This window comes from Poecilia latipinna, unplaced genomic scaffold, assembly GCF_001443285.1.
Source record: "Poecilia latipinna isolate Pla-1442-1.1 unplaced genomic scaffold, P_latipinna-1.0 Scaffold105, whole genome shotgun sequence".
Lineage (NCBI taxonomy): Eukaryota > Metazoa > Chordata > Actinopteri > Cyprinodontiformes > Poeciliidae > Poecilia > Poecilia latipinna.
Genome location: NW_015112721.1, coordinates 44,598 through 69,692, shown reverse-complemented (window position 1 = coordinate 69,692; position 25,095 = coordinate 44,598). Strand labels below are relative to the sequence as shown.

The following is a 25,095-nucleotide window of genomic DNA, read 5'->3' as shown; positions in this document are numbered from 1 at the left end:
TATATATTTTTCTTTTTATTTATAAAAAAATAAAAAAACATATATATATATATATATATATATATATATATATATATATATATATATATATATATATTCATAACATATATATCATTGAAAAGTAAACTTCAGTCATTTGTTTCAAAATGAAAAACTTATATAGTTTAAAAACAAATATTGTGTATTTCTGTTATTTTTATCATTATAGCTAACAACTAGTGTAAAGCATTTAGTTTCTCTGGACATTGGAAAATTATATAAGGCCAATTTGAAATAAAAAATAAAATTTAATACGGAAATGTCAACTTACTGAAAAGTATGTCAATGAGCTGTACAGTAAATGCATGCACTACTTGGGGAGGTTTTTGTATGATCTCATTGTTGTAGTGTAGCATGGAGCCCATCAGCCTGTGGCCCTGCTGAGGTCCAGGTTACTTTTAACAGTTAATTTTAGCTCATCTGTTGTCTTTTTCTTTTTAATAAAACTAAATAGATTATCTGTGCTGTTCAATCATACACAATGTTATAATGACAATTAAACCAGTTCTTGGTAGTCTTGGCAGTGTAGGCAAAATTAAATTAGAATCTCCGTAAAGTTTGGCTGAAGATGGAAGCAACAGGTGTTTTTAAATCTCCTAGTAGACTTTGGGCTTGATTAAATACAGTGAACCAACATCAGATGACATAGTTCCCTAATTCATAACTCCCTCTCAAACATCACACTGGGTCTCAAACAACTTAGCTTCTCCACCCCTCTCGCCATTGGAAACTTGATTTTCAAATTAAATGCAAATTTTACTTGCTTGTGCAGCCATTCCTACCAAATATTTCTCTTCCACTAAGCTTTCAGTGATATGCCTGGAGATGGCGCTTTAGCTTCTTAAGCAGTGACCTTTTGTGGCTTACTCTGCCTGTGGCCGACTTCTGGACATCTTTCAAATTAGTAGTAGTTGTAAGCTGAAAATAGCCATCCTATTTCTGAAATAAAAAAAATATTTTTTTTTTATTGGTCTTATGTAATCTTTTAATTTTCAGAGAATCTGAAGGTTGGCTTTTTATTATCTGGAAGCCGTAATGATTCAAATGAAAAGAAATAGATTCTTGGAAAGTATCACACTTTTTTAATTGAATAACAGAATCAACCTTTTTCTACTATTTTTTGAGGTACACATGTTGCTAGTTTGTTTGCTGCATCTTCTCTCCTTTTCTGTCTCCTTGCAGTGGGGAGGGCAGCCATGTATCGGGTCAGAGTAATGGCCGGGACCCCCAGGCGCTGGCCAAAGCTGTTCAGATTCACCACGACACTCTGAGGACCATGTACTTCGCCTGAGCTTCACCAGCCATCGTCACCGTCGTTCCCTTCCACCTCATTTTTACCTGAGCGGGCGGAAAGCCCACTCCCACCTCATCCCCATCCCTTACTCCTGGCAACTACCCACTACACACACTTCCACAGACCTGCCAGCCAGTCTTCTTCAATCCAAAAAAACACAACGTCCTCCTGTAATTACGGGCTGAGTCTGCAGCCTCATGCACTCGATAGGTTTTGAATATCATTTTGTTGTTTTTACGTTATCAGGACAGTTGCTTTTTTTATGTTGAATTTTTTTTAAGTGGATATTATGTATTTGTATTGTACGCTACCTTCACACTCCTATCAATGTAAGTATGCAATAGAGATGGGAGGAAAAATAGGCTCTAGGAAGGGCAAAAAAAAATGGTTAAACTTTTTTGTTTTGTTTTGTTTTTTTTATCTACCGCCACAATGCTGCCTCTACCCATCCGAAAGACGGATGCCAGTGTTCCAAGCCCCTGAGAGTGGGGATCCTCCAGTTGGGCGGTACTGAGCATGCACACACACACATATAATTTTTAACTATTTCATGACTTGCATTCATGTTTTAGATTTTTTTTTCTTAAATGATGTTTATTGTTTAAAAAAACGGCCTTGAAGAGTCTGAGGTATGGTACATTAGCACTTAGTGTTAGCATGTAGGTGCCACCAGTCCTGCACATAAAGAGTTTGGTAGTCATGCGATGCTAGCCCTCTGGTCTTTGTATTGGCACCAACAGAAGGAGCGGGTATAGCGACTGCAGATGCAGGAGAGAGATGCTGCTGCACTCTCAGTCCTGATTGGCTAGTCCCTAGAGATTTAGCCTATAGACGCAAGCGTAGCGTAACACTAGAGGGACCATTTGCATAGAGTGTATCAAATATACTTGCACCCCATGCACCTAAACCAGCATTATTAACCAGCCAAAAGTGATGCCAACCAATGAAAAAGGGGCACTTAAACAGGAAGATAATCTTTTACTTCTGTATTCAATGCTCTTTAAGGATTTATGAGGCACTTTTGTTTACTTACTGATTTCATTTTACAAAATGAACTTAGAAACTTGACAAACTACTTTAAACTTTCACTCCAACACTTGCATTGCTTTCAGAACAAAGGCAACATGCAAGGCCAACTATCCTTGCATGTTGAACTATCCTGGACATTTGAAAGCAGGCAAACAAGGTCTGTGATCACTCAAGTGCTGCAAAGCTGAACACGCCTTCAGCCAGGGGCCTTGCTCTGATCGTTCTGCACATCATCATTCCTACTCGTATCGGTGGTAGTGAAGCCACACAGTGCATTCTAACACTTTGGATCACAACATTCTTGTCATACCTGTACACACCTATCTTCCATCTGTCCTGCTCTTCCCACTGCAGGCATTTACATATCATTGCCTGGAAAACAAAAGCACACATATCTGAGCTCTTGGTTTCTGTCTCGGCCTGTAGAGAAAAAACTAAGCCAATGCACTTGTCTCATGTCCCATTCAGGCCAAACTATCACTGCATTGGCCTCTTCCGTCACTCCTTCCTTGCCAATTGTTTGGCGTTATAGACATTCAGCATCCTCTGCCCCAGTCCCCTAGTCTGTGTTTGCCAAATTTCTATTGGTGCTCTGTGTGCATGGGCGGCACAGACGGGGAATTGCTCATTGGACAGGGTGGGCCTCTATTACTACTACTTAATATGCCCTGCCTTTTACATCGTGTAGTTCTCTGGATTTATAGGGGGGGAAAAAATGCATGTAATTATTATTTTTTATTGACTGGATATTCTGAGCCACCTTACTTTGGTTTTCTTAGAGGTAGGAGCCTTGTGCTCGCCACTGCCTGTTAATTGTTTTGCCTTGATTGTGTAGTGGTTATAAAGACTGCTATTTTTTGTCATTATGAATATTGTGACTATTGTCAGTGTTTCCTCAAGAGGGCACTGTGGAGACGGTCTCAAAATTCCACCTCAGCTGCCCTTAAAACGCCTCAAATCTTGTCTGATGGTCAGAGCCCTCTTGACGTCGAAAGGGATTGTGAGAAAAGAGACCAGACAAGTTTGATTTTAAAATCGTATTTATGAACTTGCGTAATCAGAATGCCTTTGTACGCCGTTTTACTGATCCTTCATTGTGTCCAAGGTGATTTGTATATATAAATATATAATATTTACATGTTATATTTTGGCCCAACACACGCGGGGCCTTTTCACTCTTGAGGCCAGTGTTTTACTGCTTGTTCTGTACTCGACAAATACCAGCCTGGGGATATTTCCCGGGCACCACTAAATCCAGATGCAGTTCTTCACTTGCCGAAGCCACAAAAGCACCTTGCAAAGGGGAGACACAAAAATTTGCAGTCACCCTAGAAATGTATCGTGGACACAGGAGAGTCCGTTCCTCTCCACACAGCCTCACGGTCTGTCAAAGCAATATTGAAGCCACTGATCAAGAACAGTCCTTCTCATAGCACTTCCCAATAGATATGAATGAAATGACATGGAAGCATATTATTTTGGCTCTGTGTGTGATAGTATTGGAACTCTGTTGGGGAGGGTTATTTTTTAATGAAAATAAAATTTGTTTTTTTAATGTTTTGTGATTTGATGTCTTTATTTTAATTTAGACAAAAAGGTAAATAGATTTCTTCATTTTTGCTGGGAAAGTTTTACTTTTTATTCTAATGTATTGCAGTCGTCATTATCACTCTTCACGAGTGAGACTCAAACATTTTCCTCAATTTCTCACTCTAGTCGGGTGAATCTCAATCCACTATTTCACCCCCACACATTTTCCCCACATTAATCCAAAAGAAATCTCCTTGGTTTCAATGTTACAGCAAAAGAAGTCACTTCAGTTGCACCTAAATTTTCCTGGATGATTTTGTCTGACATCTTACTGATTGGACATGTATTTCATTTTAGTAATTCAGTTCAAAAATGGGAGATTTATATTTTAAAGACTTGGCACACAAGCTGAAATATTTCTGGTGTTCATTTTTATGAATTATCGCTAATAAAATAATGAATTCAGTCACTCAAAAAATTTTAATATTAGATGACAGTCATATTTAGAACAGAAATGTCAGCCAGTGAAAGGTTTGTTCATGTATGCACTGAAACATGGTTGGTGCTCCTCTTTGAATGAATTATGGCATGCCCTTTAAAATAAGAACGGTTGCTGGAGAATTAAACATTTGTATTTTTGACAGTGTGGACAGCGGCCACATTGTTCTAGAAAATCAGCATTTCCATAAAGTTTGTCAACGGAGGGAAATGGCAAATGTATTAAAATGTCCTAATACACAACTGTACTGACTGAACTTGATATTGCAGCAGACCAGCTCCAGTCAAATCTTTTCTATAGACTCTGGGAGTTTGATTTCCACTGACCAATAGTCTCTTTAATACTTCGTGCATGCAAATGATATATGATTTTGTTGGTTGCCCATGTTATGATATATTAGTTTGGTGATTATTGAAGTACTGACTATCCATGCTTTGTGAAGCTTCTTCAAATCTCTTAAATGGGCTTTGCTTCACAATCCTTTCAAAGTTGTAGTTATTCTTGCTTCTTGTACACCTTTTTCCGACCACATTTTTATCCTTTCCAATTAACCTTTCATTAATTTTATTGGATGCTGCATTCAGTGAACTAGCAGACCTTTTAATGGTGTATACATCCTTTGTGTCGAGGGAGGCATAAGGCGACATTCGCCTTAACTATACATGCCTTAAAATTGTGTTTCCTATTTTAGAAATCCTTGTGAATCTCTTTCAGTCTTTTTGAATGGACTTTACTTCACAATTCTCTCAAGACTGTAGTGCCCTCCCTTTTCATTAGCTATAATTTTCTCTACTAAATTTCCTATGAAAATGCTTGGATAAACACTTAGTGAAGAGTTTGTGTGGCTAATGTTGACTTTATTTAGTGGTTTTCACTCTGTGTAATAAAGCTATACATTTTGAGTTTTCCCTTTTAAATTGTGTTGGTAAAACGGAATTTAAACTCGATATTCAAATGCACCTGTAATGTTCCACTGATTTATTCATAAACGTAGGATTACCTCTTGCTCAAGGCGGAGTTCTTGGTTCTGACGTCTGGCAACACTGAGCCCACCTCTTCCTGTCGGTGTCAGAAAGGCAACTTCACCATATTTAGCTGGCTTGCCGAAGCCCTGCAGAGTTGTTCTGTCAACCAGCCTGGAAATCCCGACACTTATCGGCGGATACACAGCGGGGCTGACAGCTTCGTTTCGACGCTTGGACACTACTTCCAGACGACGACGTCTGCGGAAGACGGAGACTGGGAAAAGCGACCCGCCTGAAGCAGCTGTTTTTAACGCGATAAAAAGTGGCCGTCGTCTGTCAGAATTCCAACTATCAGTAGAGCTAGCCTGCGAGCTAACCACTTTAGCTGCTCCTACGACTCCTTGTCCCGTGGTTTAATATTTATGTCGTCCCTGGGGACGGCCACACATCGGTGGGGATTCAGTTGGACTCAATGACCCTGCTGTGATGATCTCCTGACAGCTCCTCTCGTCTGCTCCAGCCACTTTCCCCCAAAGCCTGGCTAGCAAGCTAACTTGGCTAACTAGCAGATTTTCATTCCCCACAGTAGCCACTATCCTTCGCCGTGGCAGTGAAATCCGATTTTAGTAGTCGGCGTGCGGAGAAGGTGGTTTGTGGAGCCAACGGAAAACCATAGCGAGGGTTGCCTTTTCAAAGTGGGAGTGAAAGAGGAGGATATCGGGGGTAGGACACGCTGTTACTCAGCGGAGGAGGCAGAGGCGCTGCACTCCCGAAGGAGACACCGGACTTAACGGAGGAGTCCCGAACGTTTGACATCTGTGATCCGGGGAGCGAACCGGGCAGAGACCTCATGAATGGAAATCGGAACTACAGGTGATTAATCTTGCAGCATTTCTTTTCTTGGCTGTTTCGCAAGTAGGGGTGAGATGGAACATAGGTGTAGTAGATCCATTATACTCGATCGTAGGTTTCGATCACTAGAACGACATTGTGTAGAAGGAGTGGATGGACAAGATGTGTACATTTTTTCTTTTGGATCTCATGGGGAAATAATTTAGCTATTCTCAATTTCGTGTTCCTTGGTGATACTGAGGAGGTGGTTCTGCTGATTTTACATCATCATCAGGCAGGTCAGGTGTGGGCTTCAAACACAAGCCTGGCATTCCCCTGAAGCCTCGTATTGCTGGTCATCTCAACATGCGACCATAGCTGAACTCAGGGACTGACCCCTCCAAACTGACCTCAACATATTTAGCAGCTGCCTTTCAGCTTAACATCTTTACTATGGTACATGTGTTTGGTGCTCAAAACTGTTGGGCAGCACAGTTAAGCAAAAATTATGACATAAAAAGAATGTAGTGACCAGACTCACAATTTGAGGTTTTTGTAAAAGGGTTATAAAGAGGTGTAATAGGAAAATTAATATGTAAAAACATTTTTATCTGAAATGACTGTAAAGTAACTTAAATTATATCAATATCATGTATGTAGGTGAATAAATAAGACAAGTCTTTCTAAAGTTAATATTTTGGGTTAATTCTGGTCTGTCATATTGGAAAGCTGTGATCCAAAATCACAAAAAAGTGCTTAATTTAAAAAAAAAAAAATATTCGCCTAATGACCTCAGATCAATATTTTGCCCTATTTAGTTGTAAAAATAAATGTGTGGGGGATTTGCAGTCCAGAGGTTACTTTTAATAGTATAGAAAACGGTCACAGGCTCTGACTGGAAACAAATTAAATTCTTGCATTATTTCCAAAATAAATCTTGAAATCATATAAAATATATATTTTTAAAAATGTCATGATATTCGGACATTGTGTGGGATAATCAAGCATGTGTTCACATATCAAATCAGTGAATTTTTGATAAAGAACATTAAGAATATTTTGGTAATTCTTCCAACACAATTTTGCTGGACCAAAAAATAAACAATAACCACTGATTGTATCACGAACAGGAATTAATAATGATAATAACAACAATAATAATAAGTATAATAAATTCTTTCATTCGTTTATCATCGGAAATCCTCTACTTATAAAATATTTTGTTTTAAAAAATTTCATTTTAGTTACCGTAATGTTTAATTTAGACTTTTACTCATCTTTGTCCAGACCTGGTGAGAACCAAACGGCAGTCACCTTGATCATAGTGGCCGTTAAACAGTTTTGAACCACCTGGCTTTGTCTCCATTGTAACGGAAGCTTTCCTCTTCTGTGACCATAAACTGAATGCAAGGTTCTCTTGATTAGCCAGTGATACGTGATACTGGAGCTGGTCCGTTGCCCACTCCCGCCTCCTTCGAGAGGAGATCCCTCTCTGTTGCCTGTTCTCCTGTTAGCGCCTCCGCCTCCTTCAGCTTCCCAGCATTAACAGCAACAGGGACTGCAAGGTGTTTTCCCACCAACACATGGTGACAGACGGGTGCCTCAGACAAATGCAGAAGTGAATGAATGTTATCCAAATCCTAGAAACAACTTGGTGTCTCATATTGAAATTCTGTTACTTTTATCTAAGTTTTAACATTCTGACAGGCGCGCTGAAAGCCTTGCACAGTAAAATACTTGAAAGCGATTACTGGGAAATATTTAACCCAATATCCTAATAAACTCTTGGCTTGTTTATTGTAGTTTACCCCACCAGCTCCTCAGTCAGCACGGTTGCCATAAAAGCAGACCTGGAGACCTGCCAGTAGTGGATGTGTTTGCTCAGGGCTCTGAGAACACAACACATGGAGTTACATTGACTATACCACTATCCAACTTGACATTTAGTAAGATAAAAAAACATTGCTGGTGTTTTCATTTTGAAATGCATTCATAGTTTGTGTCGATGACATGCTGTGTGTTTGTTAATTGGTCATCTTGTGTTTCTGCATGCTGACCGTTGAGGTCTGATCTTGGGTGAATGTTTAAAAGGGGGGGGTGGCTTCCACTGGTCAGTCTGTGGTCTGGAGAATGGTGTGAGGAAAATGCTTATTGATCACTTCGTCCGTTTAGATGCGTCTCAATGGTATCAAGCATATTTACCATGGGGGCCATCGTTCCCAAGAGCATGAGGGCTGTAAGAAGTAAATGCTTTTGAAGCTTTAAAACAAATGAAATTAATTTAGCAGCATTGATGTTAACACAGCATGTCAGATGGTGAACATTATTTTGCCATGGCATAAAACAAGCCCTGTCATATTAAGAAAAATGTGAAGGCCCATCTGTTTTTGTTTTGTGTTTTCTATAAACCTTCTAATTTGTATAATCCTCTTACTTGAAACAAGATGTGAAAGGGATATACCTTAATCCTACTTCTGCTGTAATTAATTGACATTTGGCAACATTTCTGGTGGGGCTGTTTTAATAATTGTTCCAAGTTTGAAAGAAATTTCAGTTTCAGATGATCACAAAGAATATAATCTACAAAATTATACTACAGTAACTTGTCAAATTTCAACTTTAGTAACGCATGAATGAATCCTGTTTAAAATGAAAATATTTTAGCATTGGTTTAAAGTAGGGAATCAGTAAGTTTCCCAACTTTGGTCCTCAGGGCCCACTGTCCTGCATGTTTTAGGTGTTTTCCTGCTTCCACACACCTGGCTTCAATAAATGTGTGATTAATAGGCTCATGCGGACCAGAGTTGAGAACCACCAATAATGAATCTGTCTCAGCCCCAACAAAATGCTTTTCCAACCTTTACCATGATAATCGTATTTGGGAACAAAAAAAAAAAAAAAAAATAGACCACATTAGACTCTTTGATTTTATTCTTCTGCTTTGTTGGGAAAGGCAGCTATTTCTTCCTGAAAAACAATGTGTGAAGCAAAGCTCTTAAATTTGATTTGTTCTTGATGTTTATCAGTCAAAAACCTCATGAGGTAAGATATCTTGCCCAGAAATGATCTTCCATCTAAAGATTTCTGTCTCATTCTTCTGGCTAGTTGATTTGTACTGAACAGAATCCATTCACAAGTCTTCAAAGTTAAGATGGAAACTATCTTGCTTCTGGTTTAAACCTTGGATTACATGTTATGGTTCATTTACTGGAAAGACAATGAGATGGCTTTTCACAGCACAGCAGGCAGAAGGGGGGTAGGGGGGATCCCCACCTTCAACTATCCACCTGTCACATTTTACCCAGGTGGGATTTGAGTTGGCTAGAGATTAATCAGCTCAATATGAGCTAAAGCTTGAGGTGGACTTTGTAGAAAACACAGAAGTGAAATGTATTTATTGGACGCCTAAAATAAGAAACCTGTTAGTGTTTTTAAGCATGCTCTCATTTTCCTGCAACTTTCTTTTCCTGTTTTATAGCTGCCTTTGTTCAGTTCAGTCCTCTCATTCCCGCTCTTTTTTTTCTTTTTCTTTTTTTTTAACAGACTGTTCCGACCCCCCACCCCCAGCCCAACTCCTCTTTCTCTTCCTTGGTTACTGCTTCTGTTTCCCTCTCTGTGCCCCAGTGGGAAACTCTGCCTTCCCTGTCATTCTCCTTGTAGGTCGATTCTCTGTGGATTTTGTACAGACAGTAGGGTCGGCTTTGAGGGAGGGCTTAGCACTTGATTTGCAGTCTCTCCTCATAATACTCAGTTCATTCAAGCTGCCTGTTGACAATGGTCTAACCCCCCCACATCTGCGGTCCCAACCACCCATAAGGCTAACTATCGGCATATTGTTGTTGGTTTCTATGGAGAAAGCACTTAAACCTTATAGTCTTTAAGGGGGTGTTCATTGCTGTGCTAAACAAAAATGTATCATTGATAATAAAGACATTGGATCTAACCAATTTATTTTTTTTAATAAGGGTAACTGCTGTTGGATTCGTTTGTTTTTCATTCAGATTATTAATGGTTTTGCATAAGATTAGTGCTTTCTTAAATGCTTAATCTATTGTTTTTAATATTTTTCTTTATCCTTTTCATATAACATTTGGCTTAAAACATTACATTTTTGTATCACATTGCCAGCTTATTTTTTTTTTCAAAATATTTACAAAAAATTAGATTAGCTTTATTACAAAATCTATTTACATTTATATGAAAACAGAAAAGTAGCAATTACTCATACTGTTTCTACACTAACAGAATGCATAGAAAAGTTATGGACAGGAAAATTGGACCTTGAAGTGAAAGCCTGCATTTTCTGCTTTGAGCCTCACTGAATGATAAAAATCACTCTGTTGGTCATTTGAATTTATTCAGTGCATCAAAAGTTAGTTGAAATGTTGATTAGAAACCTCTTTCCATTTAGAAATCTCTTAAATGTTAACTTGGGCTCCTTCTGCAATGTGTTAATGTATTCAGTGTGGTGTAAAGAGTGCAAATAAAAACTTAGAGGAAGTAAAGTTCATGCAGGTAAAGAACATTTTGATTTTCAGATACAAAACCTGTTCAAAGTTAATTATTCAAGGAATGGCTCAGACTTCTTGTTTTCTTTCCCCCCTGACTGTTACAAGAATCTTGCATTTTTAATGTGCCTCTTAAATGTTAAGATGATTAATGTCATCTTAGCATTCACATGTTGACTAGGTTTAGTTTTACGTTTATTAATCACAAAACCCTTTAATTGTGATACTGTTGCTAAATTATCAGTTATCTTGAAGTAACAGTTTCCTGTTGTTTACGATTTTCTGTTCATTTTCTTGGGGGCATTACAGATGACAGGTTGAGCATCCAGCACTACTATTGCCCTTCAATCTGGCCAAATATATTACTGGCTGGCAGAGTACAAATGCGTGGCCTTGAAATATGATACCCCATCAACTATTGCATCTTAGGAGTCCTTTGCGATTTAGACTTAGTAAATATTGATATTGACATTGTGATTGCAATTCAAAATATTACGCAGCCCTTCTTTTTATAATATATTTTTGCCAATAGTTCTGTGATTGTTTAAAGCCATAATTGAATTACTAATTGAATTGAATTATTAATTATAATTGAAGATTTAATTAATTCCCCTGGTTTAGTACCTATGTGTACTTTAATTGCACTTAACTCAACATTATAAGTAAAAGAGCCTGTGTCTGCTCAGCCTGTCAGGCTGGACCAGCAATACAGAAGAAGGCCTCATTTAGGCCACTGGTTATTGAAGGTCTCAAAATGGGTCTCAGATATTTGCCTTAATAAATATAAATAACAAAAATATCCCATTTAAGATGACATACGAGGCTGTCATCTGCAGCAGTTTCATTTCCTGGAGGACCAAATTTGTTTCATACTTCATCTATGGTTTGAAGCCAAACAAAATTATTCCAAGGGCCTCAATAGGCCCTGGGCCACACTTTTGACATCCCTCATTTAGTTTTTCTTTGTCAGTCATCACCTACTACTGTCAAACTGCCATGAATTCCCTTTTGCGACCTACTCGGGTCTGGCATTAGGCTCACTAACTCCTCCCTCACACGCTTTCTGAAAATATTTGTGTAAGATACTTGTTTGCTCTTTTTTTAAGCCCAGGTTTTGCCTTGAAGGTGGTGCAGAAGGGATTTCAACATATTTGCACGTTGTTGTGACCGAGCATACCCTTGTCAGCCTGTCGGTACGTGACGGCCGACTGGTGTTTATCCGTAGCTAAGAGTGGCAGTGACTCCCCTGGGTGCGAGATGCAGCACGCTCTCTCTGAGGTTGATGGAGGGAGCGGGAAGGAGGAGTAGCGATGTGTGGGACAGGCATCAGTCCTCCCAGAAGCTTTCAGTCTTTCTGTGAGCAAGCGCGTCTCTAGGTTCGGCCGGTTGTGACTGACGCCATTGTGCCTGGTTACTGAGCTCTCGTCCTGTTCCCAACGTTCAGGCCTCTCCGGATTAGAAGTACAACAGCTGTATTGTGTGTGTGTGTGTGTTGCGTTGTGGACTTGCGTGTTGGCGTCAGCAGTGTGAGAGTGGCCGTTTGTGTAAGGGAAGGACGTGGCAGAGGGGGTTTGCAGTGAGTGGATGTCAGCCTGGCTTCTCACCATGCAGTTTCCCTGGCTCCTGGCCCACTGTTTACAGTGTGACTGTGTTGTGTTACAAGGCAACCGAGTGGAATGAGTTCACATTGCTGAGATGTTTCTGCAACATTTTTCAAGGAAAAATGCGTCTCGATTACTGCTACACTATAAAGTTGAAAACTGAATTATTCCTGCCACATGCACACAAGCGTGCAATTTTTAGTTTCCTTATTGTTCTTGCTACATAATAATCATTTGATAAAACCTAAAGTGATTATTTGGTAGTGTTGAAAGTAACTGTTTTTATTCAGTGCGTCTTGACGTTTCTACTAAATAATTTATTCCATCAGGTTAGCTTTTGGTGTTAAGTGGGCACTTGTGTTGCAGCCAGACTCGGCTCATGTTGAATGCAATTAGTTTGATGAGCGGTCTGATTGACTTGCACCAAAAACACAGAGGTTTGAGAAATGCATTGAGATTATACGTTGTGTATGAAAATACTGAGATTTTCGACATTAGAGATGCTATTGAAGTGCATTCACACCTGCCTTGTTAAAATTGCTTTAATAAAACTCTAGTTTTTTTTCCCTAGAAAGTCTGGTTCATTTGCAGACGTATGAATGTGTACTCCAACGACAACGCTGACCATAAAGGTGAACAATGGTCCAACTAAAAACTGTGGTCTCTGTTTGATTAAAGTGAACTCTAGTGTGGTTCGAATGTATATGAATGTCAAGTTGACTGGTGTTCACTCCAAAACCAAGAAAGGAACAATTATTGCAAGGTATCTTGGATAATTTCAACCAAAACAAACACTTGAGTCTAGCGCTAGCAGGAGAAATGACTCGAGATCTTCTGCCAAGACAAAAGAGAAGTCCTACAACCTGTGTTTACATTTTGTGGAGAAAAAAGTAGCTCTGTGTCGTCTTCAGAGGTTTTTGCATTGTTTCTATAATGGTTCTTAGTGTAGCGCCACCGCAGGCGAGGGGATGAACAAGTTGTTTAAAGGGTTTTGTTGGTTTGACATGGTGCAGTGTGAAAGCGAATTGCACTAGCTGAATATGTAACAACATTGGTCCCCAATCGAACCGAGTCTACCTGATTATCAGTTGTGAAATCTCCCTTAGAATCTTCGGAGTCAGTATAGTTGTTGTAAGACCACAAAAAGCTCGCATAATGCCAGCTGACTATATTAAACAGCAGAAAACTGAAACTTTGCGAGCTGATTGTGGTAAAATGTTCTCTCACTTTTTTGTTTGCATGTCTAAGGAAACGAAACCACACTGATGTATAGTGGGAAGATCTGATCTGCCTCGACCTATGCCTTTGTTTATGAAGGCATATCCTTCTGGTAATTAACCAAAAGTACATCCAAGTTTTCACTCTCGATTTCTAAGGCAGAAACATGGGGTACAGCATTTTTAGGTAAACTTCTGATTTCTCTAAAGTCGTTCACGGCAATTACTAACAATCAGTAGGAGAAAAGGAGTGAATATGTTGCTGAAACTTAACATTTGTTCTAGCAAACTGCATCATGTCACAAACAATAGGTCTTTTTTTCTTTTCTTTTTATTTTTTTTAATCAAAATATGCCTGATTTTGTAATATCAGCCTGGAGATTTTGTAACCTTATGATGGCATGTCTTCATAGGTGTGCAGCATCTTGTGCACTAATGTTCCATCGTATTGATCTTAATGAGATGCTATAGAAACAACCACAGCTTTCTCTGGCTTTTTGAAGCATAGTGCGATGCGACACCTGTTGCTGCACACCGTCAGTCAACTGACTGCACTTTTCTGTTGCTTACAAGTAAGACAAATGTCCAGTTGCCAAAATCACATCGTTGAACACTGCTGGACTTGCATAAATTAACACTTTCATCAAAAGTGAACTCTCCTATTGCTGGGTTAGACATGATCCCTCCTTTCAGAGCAACTAGTCCTGCCGTTTATTTTACTTTTAGAAGATCGCTTTGTTATGTCTCCCCGGAGGAAGACTTGAAGCGGTACATAGCGATCCCGTTATCGGCTTTGTTTTGTTGAGTCATTACTGCCAGGTTCATAAATGCCTTCAATAAACATCTGTGTGACATGCTTGTTAGATTTTCAGGCTCTCAGCTTGTTGCCTCCCACGTGTGTATTATTAAGCAGTTCTGTGTGTTCACAGGTGAATGAGTGCTTTGACTAAAGTGGGTTTTCTCAAGCTCCTGGTATTTTGGAACAGTGTGAGCCACTGTGCTGCGTGTTCTCTGTTGAGATTTGGGTTTTAAATAATAACCCCTCTACAGGATAGAAGCTCGCTATATTTAGACAACAGCAGTTCACAGGAAAAAAATATTTTCTTTCCAAGAAAAAAAAAAAAAAAAGAAAAATAAATTACAACTAAATAAGTAAAAGTCAAATATTTATTTAATTTCTTTCTTTATTTTAAAATTAGGTGTATTACGCGTGTTCTTTTTATTATTTTCATTTTTAAAGTTTTATATATTTTTATTGTCTGTATGCTGTAGTTGGGTGAAACAGAAGTCAAATTCCTTGGTGGTTGTTTCTTTGTTCACAAACCTGGCCAATAAAGCCGATTCTGATTATTAATCAAGAACACATGAAAATGCTTGGCTACAAAAGTAAGCGCACTACTATAAATTGGGTTTCTTAGATCTAAGAGGGAAATAAGAATGAATAAAATGACAAAGCTGATATACAAAAAAAATGGGGGGTGCGAATTGGTTAAAGAGGTTTTGTTTTGAATCTGAGCATGTCACCTCAGCTTGCAGTAAGTTTCCATTTACCAAAGAGGCACGTTTTTGAACATCTAATGAGTAATTCTGCAATGTAAAAAGGAGTTTGTTTGAAGCTGAAAATCACGTGGTTGAGTTTGTGTAAAATGCCCCCCCAAAAAAGTACCACTCTGACTGTATTGTTCTCTGTAAAAACAAAAACTAAATTTCCTGCAGTCTTCTTGTTTAATACCATGTCTATAAATTAATATATGTGTGGGTTTCTGGCTGAAGACAAACCAACTGGCGGCAGTAGGAGGAGATTTCTAAAGATTTAAGATGCTATTATTACTACTTGGCCTAATCTATTGATGAGTTCAAAAGCTGGGTGCTTTAGCACATTTCTTCTTCTGTGGTGGTGGCCCTGTGACTCACACCGTGTAGAGGCCAGTTCCAAGACGCCGATAAAAACCACAGAACATCAACCCCGCCTCTTCTATAATCATGCCACTCCCAACTGTCCTGGATGAACATTTTTAGGAGCTAGAAAATCAAGCACAGCATCTTATTTCTATAAATACCTCTTAATAGATGCCTGTTTTCAGAGCTTTTGTGTGGGCTCACTACACAAGTTTCACAAATTACCAAATACGTAATCTGTGCATGTGAGTAGCAGAATTCCCAGCCCTCCCTCATGTTTTTTTTTTTTGCACATTTTATTCAAGTAATTCTAAGCCTTTACCCTTTCATCAACCTAGCCATTTTCCACAGGAAACAAAAAACAAAAAACACGCTATGTCCCGACTGTAAATAAACAAGCTCACATTGTGTGCCGTTACCTCACTTCAGGTTTCTTTTTTGTTGTGGGGAGATTTTCTATGAACTTCCCCCTGAGCGCAGCTTTCAACTGCAGCCTACACATGTGGGACCCGTGAGTCAAATCAGAGATGAATCACACGCTCAAACATGACTCTTATTTTTCAGTGACACATAACGGGCACCTTTTTTTTTTTTTTTTTTTTGGTGGGGGGGGCTGGAGGTGGGGGGAAAGTTGAAATGAAAGCACCATGGGTTGATGGGGAGGGAGAGTAAACAAAGCAGCACCACCCAGGCAAATAGGAAAGCCTTCAATGAGTTCCTGTATGAAGATGAATGTTTCATAACAATAGCAGAATGATACAATCGTTGGAGTAGTACAAACGGTACAGTAAGTTGTGATGTCAGCAAAGAGTTAGTGTTCTCGGCTTTGATGAGGCTTTGCAAGCCTCAGCAGAGCCTAAATAGCCTCAACAAGATTGTCGCGGATTAAAGTGGAAAATAACAGTTTAAGGATCAAAGTGACTCATGCCTCAGACATTCGCGTCTCTTTTTTTTTCTCACTCTAAAAGCAGCCATGTGTCACTTTTTTGTTTTTAGTCATTATGTGCTTAAATTTTGTCCCTTAGAGCTTAGAAGTTTTGAAACCCTTGACACACTTTCATCAGATATTTACATCTTTGAGGCATATGCTTTCTGTGTGCATGACAGTGAAATGGAATAGAATTGGTAGTCTAAAATGGCAGAGGGAAGAGCTCTTTGCAAACGTCTTGATTTTGTCTCTTACTGCTGATTCACTCAATTCTTGATTAACATATTCAAATAAACCAAAGCTGAAAGTTGACAGGGTTTCCTTCAGGGTTGATGTGCCTAGAAATGCCAGAAATTCTCCGCTTTGGTTTTAATCGTCAGCATTGATCATGTTTGATATTAAACTTGCAAAGATGCAGTTCTGTGGAGGGTGCAGTGTGTTTGTGGGTGTTTCATGATTAGAAATGTCAGCATGTGATGTGTCGTATTTGTTGGCATTTCCCCCATACACATAACCTTATCGTGACATTTTCAGTTTCTCTGCTTTGTTTTGTAATTACAGCGAGACAGTCATTCGGATTCAATTGAAATTCTAAAATACTTCATTGATTTTTTTTTTTAAAAAAGGAAACGATTAAATCATCAGTAACCTCATTAATATGTAATTTGTTCCGACCAGTGCAGTATTTCTGTTTTTAATCATTTGGTGCACTATTGTTTTTTTTTTGTTTTTCTAATAACTTTTCATTATTTTAAAGAGATTTTATTAATACACATTTATCTGATTATCAGCAAAAACAGTAGAATTGATTAAATGAACATCTACACAGTCAAACAAAATAACTAATACGCCTTACAATTTTACACCGTTCACTAAAATCACAAACCGCAGTGAATTGTTTTGTAATTTTTTTGAAAGATAAACCAACACATAGTACCTCATTAAAAGGTGTAGGAAAACAATATATTTTTACAAACAAAACCCTAAGAGTTATTATTTTCCAGCCAGCTTTAGTCTGATACCGTTAAGTAAAATCCAGAGCAGCCCGTTGTATTCAGTCACCAAATTAGAAAATAGTCCACCGGTGTGTAATTTAATCTGAGTCTAAATACAGATGTTTGTTTCTATATTAAGGCCTCAGTGGTTTGCTAGAAAACATTGTTGGGCAAACGGCTCAGGAAGATCAACAATCACACCAGACAGTTTGGAATATAGTTGTGAAGAAGTATAAAGGAGCATCAGGTTATAAAAATAATATCCGTAGTCAGTAGATGGATGGATCAATAGATGCACAATGCTGTTTGCTTCTCTTCATGAAGAACAGGGAGGATGGTCAGTTGATTTTTAGAAAAGCAATTCTGGAAGAAAATCTGTTGGAGGGTGCAAGAAAAAGCAAAAAATAAAACAAAAAAAACATAAAAATGAGGCACCTGTTCACCAGTTTCAATTAGTCAGATGGACCCCAAAAAACTTGGAGGCTGTGATTGGACCAAAAGGTGATTCTACTATGAATTGATTAGATGAGGGCAAACCTGTCATTTTTTTTCTGCTAAACAGTCATGCACTTCTTTCTGTTGCTCTATCACACCAAATCCCTACAAAATCCGTTAAAGTGGTTGTAGCAAGATCAAGGGGTATGAATACATTTTGCGCTGTGTGTAGTGTGCATTACAGAACTGTTGAAAAGTTACTATTGCTCAAGTTTTAGTATGTTTTATGAGTCATGTTTTTTTTTTTATGCTTCTGGCCTGAGTGACTTGAATCTGATCCACACAAAGACTGTTTTTATTATATTCCTTATATTTTTGTTCTCCTCTCAGGAGCCGTTGGGCCCCAGGCCCTGTTCTCCATGCCTCGGCGGCCTGGCTATGGCACCATGGGGAAGCCAATCAAGCTGCTGGCCAACTGCTTCCAGGTGGAAATCCCAAAGATGGATGTCTACCTCTACGAGGTCGACATCAAGCCTGACAAGTGCCCACGTCGAGTGAACAGGTAAGATCTGGCTCTGTTAATGGAAATCACTTCATCACATCTGTTTAAAATGATATCTAATGCTGCACAGCTGGCAGTAAGTGCGTTTGTATTATCTAGTTAACATATAAATCTAGGTACTGGTGACCTCTTCCTGTCAGAAGCTGCTTTAGAGACAGAGTCCAACTCAAAATCACTTCCAGCTAAACAGATGTTCATGAACATGACTCACATCATTGGTTGGTTCTTCCCTGAGTGATGAACATTAGAAACATCCACCACTGTCCCAGAGCCAGAAGGTTTTTCTTTTCTTCAGTTCAGCTTTCAACTTGTCGTCTACTCGTTTGACCCTTTGCCCTGCTAAAGGCGCCACAAGCCGGTTAAAATGTGTGACTACTAGACGCATGAATAGCTTTTTCCAAAAGCCATCAGCGCTCTGAGTCAGTGCACACCATGACACACACCACATCCTGCGTTTTAAATTTGAAGTATTTTTATTATATATTTGTTGTAATGACTAAAGCGCCACTAAAAAAAAAAGAAAAAAAAAACAACAAGGCATCCCGACCTGGATTCAGCTAAGCAGAAATGGGTTAGTCTGCTTTTGGCAAAGTAGTGCTATGATTCATCAAGGGATTTAACCTTAACTGCTGCTGGGAGTAGCTTTTTTTCTCAAGTACTCTGTTGACTCCACTTGTATTTGTGGAAAATGTGTCCTTGTGCTTCTCAGGGTTCCAGTTATTAGTGAAGCAACGAACAATAAAGAGGAGATTGCTGAAATGACTAAAACTGTGAACCGCCTTAGTAAAATCTGACAGGATAGTGGTGAACAATCATCTTTGAGGAAACCAAATAAAGAAGAAAATGTTCTAATTGTTTGTGACGATCACTTCCAGGAAAATAAATTTAAACTGCTCCAAGACTTGGTTCTTTGTGAACCTTGGCAGATTTTCTAATGCAAAAATTTGTGTTTAAAGTTTTTCTTTCTTGATGGCAGAAGTTGGATAGGAGAGTAGCCAGGATGCAAATTGTAAGAGTATTCCAGATGTTTTCACACGTTAACTGACTTCTTTAAAGATGATTGCAAACTTTTCATCTCAAAATGTTTTCATAATTCCTGTGAACCACAAGGCCCTAGTAATATCATGACCGCTGTTCTTTTTTTCATTGGCTTACCTTCCATTAATCTGTTCTTATTGTTGAAATCTAGCTTACCTAAACTTTTTCCTGCCGGGCTTTAGTTCAGCCAGTGATGGCATCCTTTTCCTCTTCACCAGACTTAAATATTTCCACCTTCCAAGTAGAGCACTAAGTGTATATAAAAGAAAGCATGTGTTCTCACAGTCCATCTGTCACAGGCTCTCTGGAATATTCAGAACATATTACTGCTAATACTTCTCTTCTTATTTGTCCTTTTGATTTCCCCACATTAGTATTTTAATGTTGAGGCTGTTGGTTTTACTTAGCTTGTTTTGCAGTAATGTTTTATTACCTTGTTTATTTTGAGTTTTTCGACTTTAAGGAGTTATTTAAAAAAACAAATTGTTACTGAATCAATGTATTGAGTCGGGCTGAAGCGATAAGTCAGATTAATTATGATGAATTGAATATTGAAATAATCAGCTAAGTATATACTGTATACAGATTGTAGTCATTGGAGAAAAAAAAGCAAATTGCTGAGATATCTACATATCCAAAGCAGTAACAAAACTAAAACGTTGCCAAAAATACACAGTTCATGTTCATAACATTAAAAAAAACAACTTTTTTTGTCGGTAAATATGTTCTACCCAGAATTCAAGTGGAATAGTTGTAGCTAAGGGAAAGCTGTCATTGCATTTTAGACAAAAAAATTTTGTTCTTATTGAAAAAAGGAATTGAAATGTTAGCATTTTTAACTTACTTCTAGTATTGTCCAAAATATGCATAAGTGGGTGAATAAAAAAACATTCTGCAGAATGTGCAAATTTTTTTATCCGATTAATCATCTGAATAATTGATAGTTTAATCAATTACTAAAATAGTTGTTAGCTTCAGCATTACATTGGAGCAAGTTGCACCTTTATTAGGCCTCAGTTTCGTAGAGAGTGTGATTCCCACACACTGATGCATTTCAGAAAATACCATTCAACAGCAACAATGGCTGAAGAACTAGCAGGAACAAATGAAGGCTGTTATGGTTACACTTGGATTTGCATGACACACACCATATTTGCAGGAGCTTTAAATAATTGCATTTAAATCAATAGTTACTCATTTTAGATACCTCAGTAAACCTTAACACCACATATCACCCAACTCCAGTAGAAGATGGCTGGCTGTGGTCTGACCTTTAAATTATCAATACAAGAAGCAACTGGGGAGAAATAAATGCTGTAGTTTCTTATGTGCTTCTCAAAATTATGTTCCAAGCATATCCAAGAAACCAAATCTTACATTAGATTATTATACAACAGTAAATTATATATATTTTTTTCATCTTTAATTTTGCAGTGTGCTTTGTGCATTTGAAGCTGCCTGTGGTTTGTGTTGTTCATTGTTTGAGCAATCTCCCATCTTGCTGAAAACGGCAATAAAACCTTGTGTTTTTTCATGCCATACAGGGAGGTGGTCGACTCCATGGTGCAGCACTTCAAGGTCACAATTTTTGGAGATCGGAGGCCGGTCTATGATGGAAAGAGGAGCTTGTACACAGCCAACCCACTGCCTGTGGCACCGACGGGGGTGAGCCAAAATATAATCATACAAATGTTCAGTGAATGATCGATTGAATATCTGCACTTTTTTTTTGGTCTTTCTTGACTGTTTTTGCTTCGTCCCACAGGTGGACCTTGATGTCACCCTTCCAGGCGAGGGAGGCAAAGACCGTCCCTTTAAAGTTTCCATCAAGTTCGTGTCTCTGGTCAGTTGGCACATGCTGCACGAGGTGCTGACGGGCCGCAGTATGCCTGAACCGCTTGAACTGGACAAGCCCATCAGCACCAACCCTGTTCATGCCGTGGATGTAGTCCTGCGACACCTGCCCTCCATGAAGTGAGATGCTACTGATTTTTAATTTTTTTTTATTTATTTATTTTTTAATTAATATCATTTTTTTACATGTATTTTTCTGGAAAGATCCATTTCCTCCACTGGCTTTTTTTTCTAATTGAGGTTTTAATCTTCGATAACTTATAAGCAGTCTTAGATAATTAACTTTTATTGAAGAATTTACCCTCAAGAAACTAGAGCATCTATCCCGAGTTTTCTCCACTCAACTTCTTCTATCGCGACTTAAAATAGAAAAATGTAATAAAACTTGTCCCCTTAGATATTCTTAGTAAATGTCATGTGTTTGTGTCACCATAGTGGCTCTAGTATCAGCACTCTGATCCAAACGGAAATCAAACACATCTTTTATGAACGCTCACAAAACAACATACTATCTTGCAGTCAATAGCTTTTTCCTGAGGCTCAGCACAAGACGGAGTTCTACACAATATTGCCAAAGCTGTAATAAAAAACTCTTTCAAAGGGTTATTAAAAGGTTGTTTTTATCAGCACCTTTCATTTAGCATTGCTCACAGGTATTACTTTGGTATCTCCACACACCATCAGTGCAGGAGTCACAGAATAAAATGTGGCCTACATGCAGAATTTAATGTGTCTTTTGTGCAAAGTAATGAGAGGTGGATGCGCTGAGGCTGTGTCATCAGTTTCTCATTTCACTGATGCTGTCCGAGATTATATTCAAGATAAGCTGAATGTGACACCGTAACAAAACATTCTGATGTACGCTCTCAAGTTAGGATGTCATTTTCCTGTTACCTCCTGATCGTATTTGTAGTCTGCTGATTTCTCGTCTGTGTTGAGATTCCTTAAACATTTTCTAAACCGTCTTCAATCATTTTGCTTTTCTCTAATAATTCTTCCCTCACTTCGTTCAGGTACACTCCAGTTGGCCGATCTTTCTTCTCAGCCCCAGAGGGCTATGACCATCCTCTGGGAGGAGGGAGGGAAGTTTGGTTTGGCTTTCACCAGTCTGTGCGCCCTGCCATGTGGAAGATGATGCTAAACATTGATGGTGAGAGACCACTTCTACTTTTCGTTTTGCTTACTTGCACAGACTTCATAAAACACATCCAAGCTTATGTGAAGTCATGTAGATTTTTTTGATTCCATTTCTTCTGTTATTGGGAATTGAGATTCTAATAAGCGAGATTGCTTACAAGCAACTTTTGCTATTCAATCTTTAATCACTTAATTGGAAAAATAGTCAACATCAACACAGTGTAGGTCTAATCTGCTAAGTCAAGCAGAAAGACCGGCCCTTTTTACATGTTGACAAAGTATTTATTTAGCTGCAGTTACATCTTTGCTACAAATGATCAAACTTACACAGTACTTCTCAAATAGTGGCAAAGTATTGGGGGGGCTGTGTGTGCTTTGTGTCTGGAGCCGCAACATGCCCAAGATGGGTTAGTGTTACCAGGAGCTGCTACATGGCTCGGCTCTCTGTTAAAACTCTTTGACGGCGACAAACTAGCTTGTCATAGGCGGACCCTGTGCTGGGGGTATCCAATCCCCCTCCACCAGTTCTTGCCACGACCGATGAGGGACAGCTCCCTTTAGCTCAAGCCAGTTGGGGTGACCAGCTTGATGCTGTCGTACCACTTCTTGACCTGGATTAAGACGAAGACTACCTCCCGGCGTTCAGTAATTTTGCTGGTGCAGAATCTGACTCCAAGGTGAAATCCGTTAGTCTTTGATCTGATGACTAAGAGCAGGACAGCGAAATATTCTCCATCCCGTCGGCCGCAAAGCCCCCGGAAACTGGTGAAACCCGCTGCAGCGGCCCTCCAAACCCGACTGCATCGGACCTGCACGATGTCTGCAGAAACCTGACAGAAAATAATTGAGAAACACTGCACTAAGAGAATGCTGTTATTGCATTTTAGGCAATAAAATGCATTCAATTCATTTTTTAAAAAAAAAATAAAAAAAAATTTAAATTATTTTATGTATTTTTAATATTGTATAAAATAATTTTAAGTGGTTAAATGAAAAATCTGCAGAAAATGCCAATGTTTGTATCAAATTAAAAACATTGGTAATAAAATAATCATTTACTAAAACAATTTGTTAGCCGGATCCCCTCTTTGCCCTAAGCCCTATTTATAAGCACAATTCTTAAGTAATTTCATAAAATTGAGAGAAATTGGCTTGTATTGTTAATAGTAATGGGCATCATACAATATTGTAATTTTTTTAAATTTTTTTTTTAGCGAAACACTTGGTGTGTGACATCGTTCCAGCACCCAAAGTCTAACTTTCCAAAAAGTGCAGCTTGAACTCTTATTCTTCTTTCTCTGTATTTATACTGTTTGGTGCTTGCAGTATTAGTACCTCCTAGATTTGCTCAAGTTCCCATAGAGTTTTTAGTTAACACCTGAACAAAGCCTTTTATCATTAAAGAAGAAAATATATTAGTTCAATACAATATCCTAAGAAATCAAACTTTAGTTCCAGCTTTCTTTGTTTAGCTTTTAATCTCAGAAATTTACATGTCGGGTTAAAGACTGCTGAGGCCAAAGAACCAGTTACTTTAGGGCAGTGTTTTTCAACCTTTTTTGAGCCAAGGTACATTGTTTTAATTGAAAAAAATCACGAGGCACACCACCAACCAAAAATGTAAATAAAGATGGTCTGTAACCGCCTATATTACATATATAGTCATTCTTATCAAAGTGTCTTGAATAGGAATCAAACACAAAAATTAATTTGTATCATATTTTACATTTATTATTTCAAATTGCACTTAACATGTCCACTTCAAAAAAATACACCTGAACAGTGCCACAACACTGTGGTATGTGTGATGCATGAACTAGTAACATTCATGCATCACTAATTCTCTTGTTTTAATATAAAATGCTCTGTACCTACTGCCATCTAGTGGTAAAAAAATTACATGATTACGCCACTAGTCACTACTACAGCAAAGACACTCAAAGATGGCATTATTTGCAGATAATTAATTTGTTTTCAAAAAATCTATTAAGACCAATAATCGTATTTTCCGGACTATGAGCGCACCATACTATAAACCGCACCTTCACATTTTTTGAACCCCCCCGGAAACTTACATATATCAGCCGCACTGGGCTACAGGCTGCTGGTATCTCTGCCGCTCTCGGTTTCCCATAAGGACCCAGCAGAGGGCAGCAGAGGGCTGCGTCCTAATAACTGCTGGATATATTAAGGATGCAGTTCTTCGTCTCCAAATCCGGTTTTGTTCACACCGAGTTTACGTGCAGCGGCTCTATTTCCCTCCTGTTCTGCCAGATCGACACTCCTCAACTTAGAAGCTGCATCACATGAGTTTGAAAACATTTCTCCGTCGTGCCTGCTGCTAGCATGTGCTTGTTCTAAATTAAAATTAGCGCGTTCTTCTTTGATTTCCAATTTTGACTTCCAATGACTCACCCCCTGCTAAAGAGCCCCCTGGTGGTTGAAGAAAAATCCACAGAAAAGCCGCATTTTCAAAGTGTAGGAAAAAAAGTAGGAGCTTATCGTCTGGAAACTACGGTAGGGGAAATTGGATAATTTTCACGGCACACCTGACAATCACTCACGGTACACTAGTGTGCCGCGGCACAGCGGTTGAAAAACACTACTTTAGGGAATTAAGTTAATTTTATGGAGACCCTGAAAGTGCTAAATTTAAAATGTGGTTTTTGCACCTGCTGCTTTGGTCAGAGAGCTCGGAAAAGGAACAGTGGTTTTGACGTGACAGTTGATGGAA

General features: G+C 38.7%; 2 protein-coding genes across 4 annotated transcripts in view; both read left to right on the top strand.

The window, feature by feature from the left end:
* Positions 1-3,917, top strand: part of ago1 (argonaute RISC component 1) — a 24,176-nt gene extending 20,259 nt beyond the window's left edge. For both annotated transcript variants that reach the window (XM_015027704.1, XM_015027705.1), the window contains one exon: positions 1,222-3,917. In XM_015027704.1, coding sequence (XP_014883190.1) covers positions 1,222-1,330 — 109 coding nt within the window. In that variant the 3' untranslated portion in view covers positions 1,331-3,917. The remainder of the gene's footprint in view (positions 1-1,221) is intronic.
* Positions 3,918-5,379: 1,462 nt separating this feature from the next.
* The window catches only part of ago3a (argonaute RISC catalytic component 3a), a 36,430-nt gene continuing 16,714 nt past the window's right edge, over positions 5,380-25,095 (top strand). For both annotated transcript variants that reach the window (XM_015027703.1, XM_015027702.1), the window contains exons 1-5: positions 5,380-6,229; positions 18,161-18,332; positions 20,915-21,035; positions 21,136-21,344; positions 22,238-22,374. In XM_015027703.1, the coding sequence (XP_014883189.1) occupies positions 6,211-6,229; positions 18,161-18,332; positions 20,915-21,035; positions 21,136-21,344; positions 22,238-22,374 (658 nt within the window). In that variant the 5' untranslated portion in view covers positions 5,380-6,210. The remainder of the gene's footprint in view (positions 6,230-18,160; positions 18,333-20,914; positions 21,036-21,135; positions 21,345-22,237; positions 22,375-25,095) is intronic.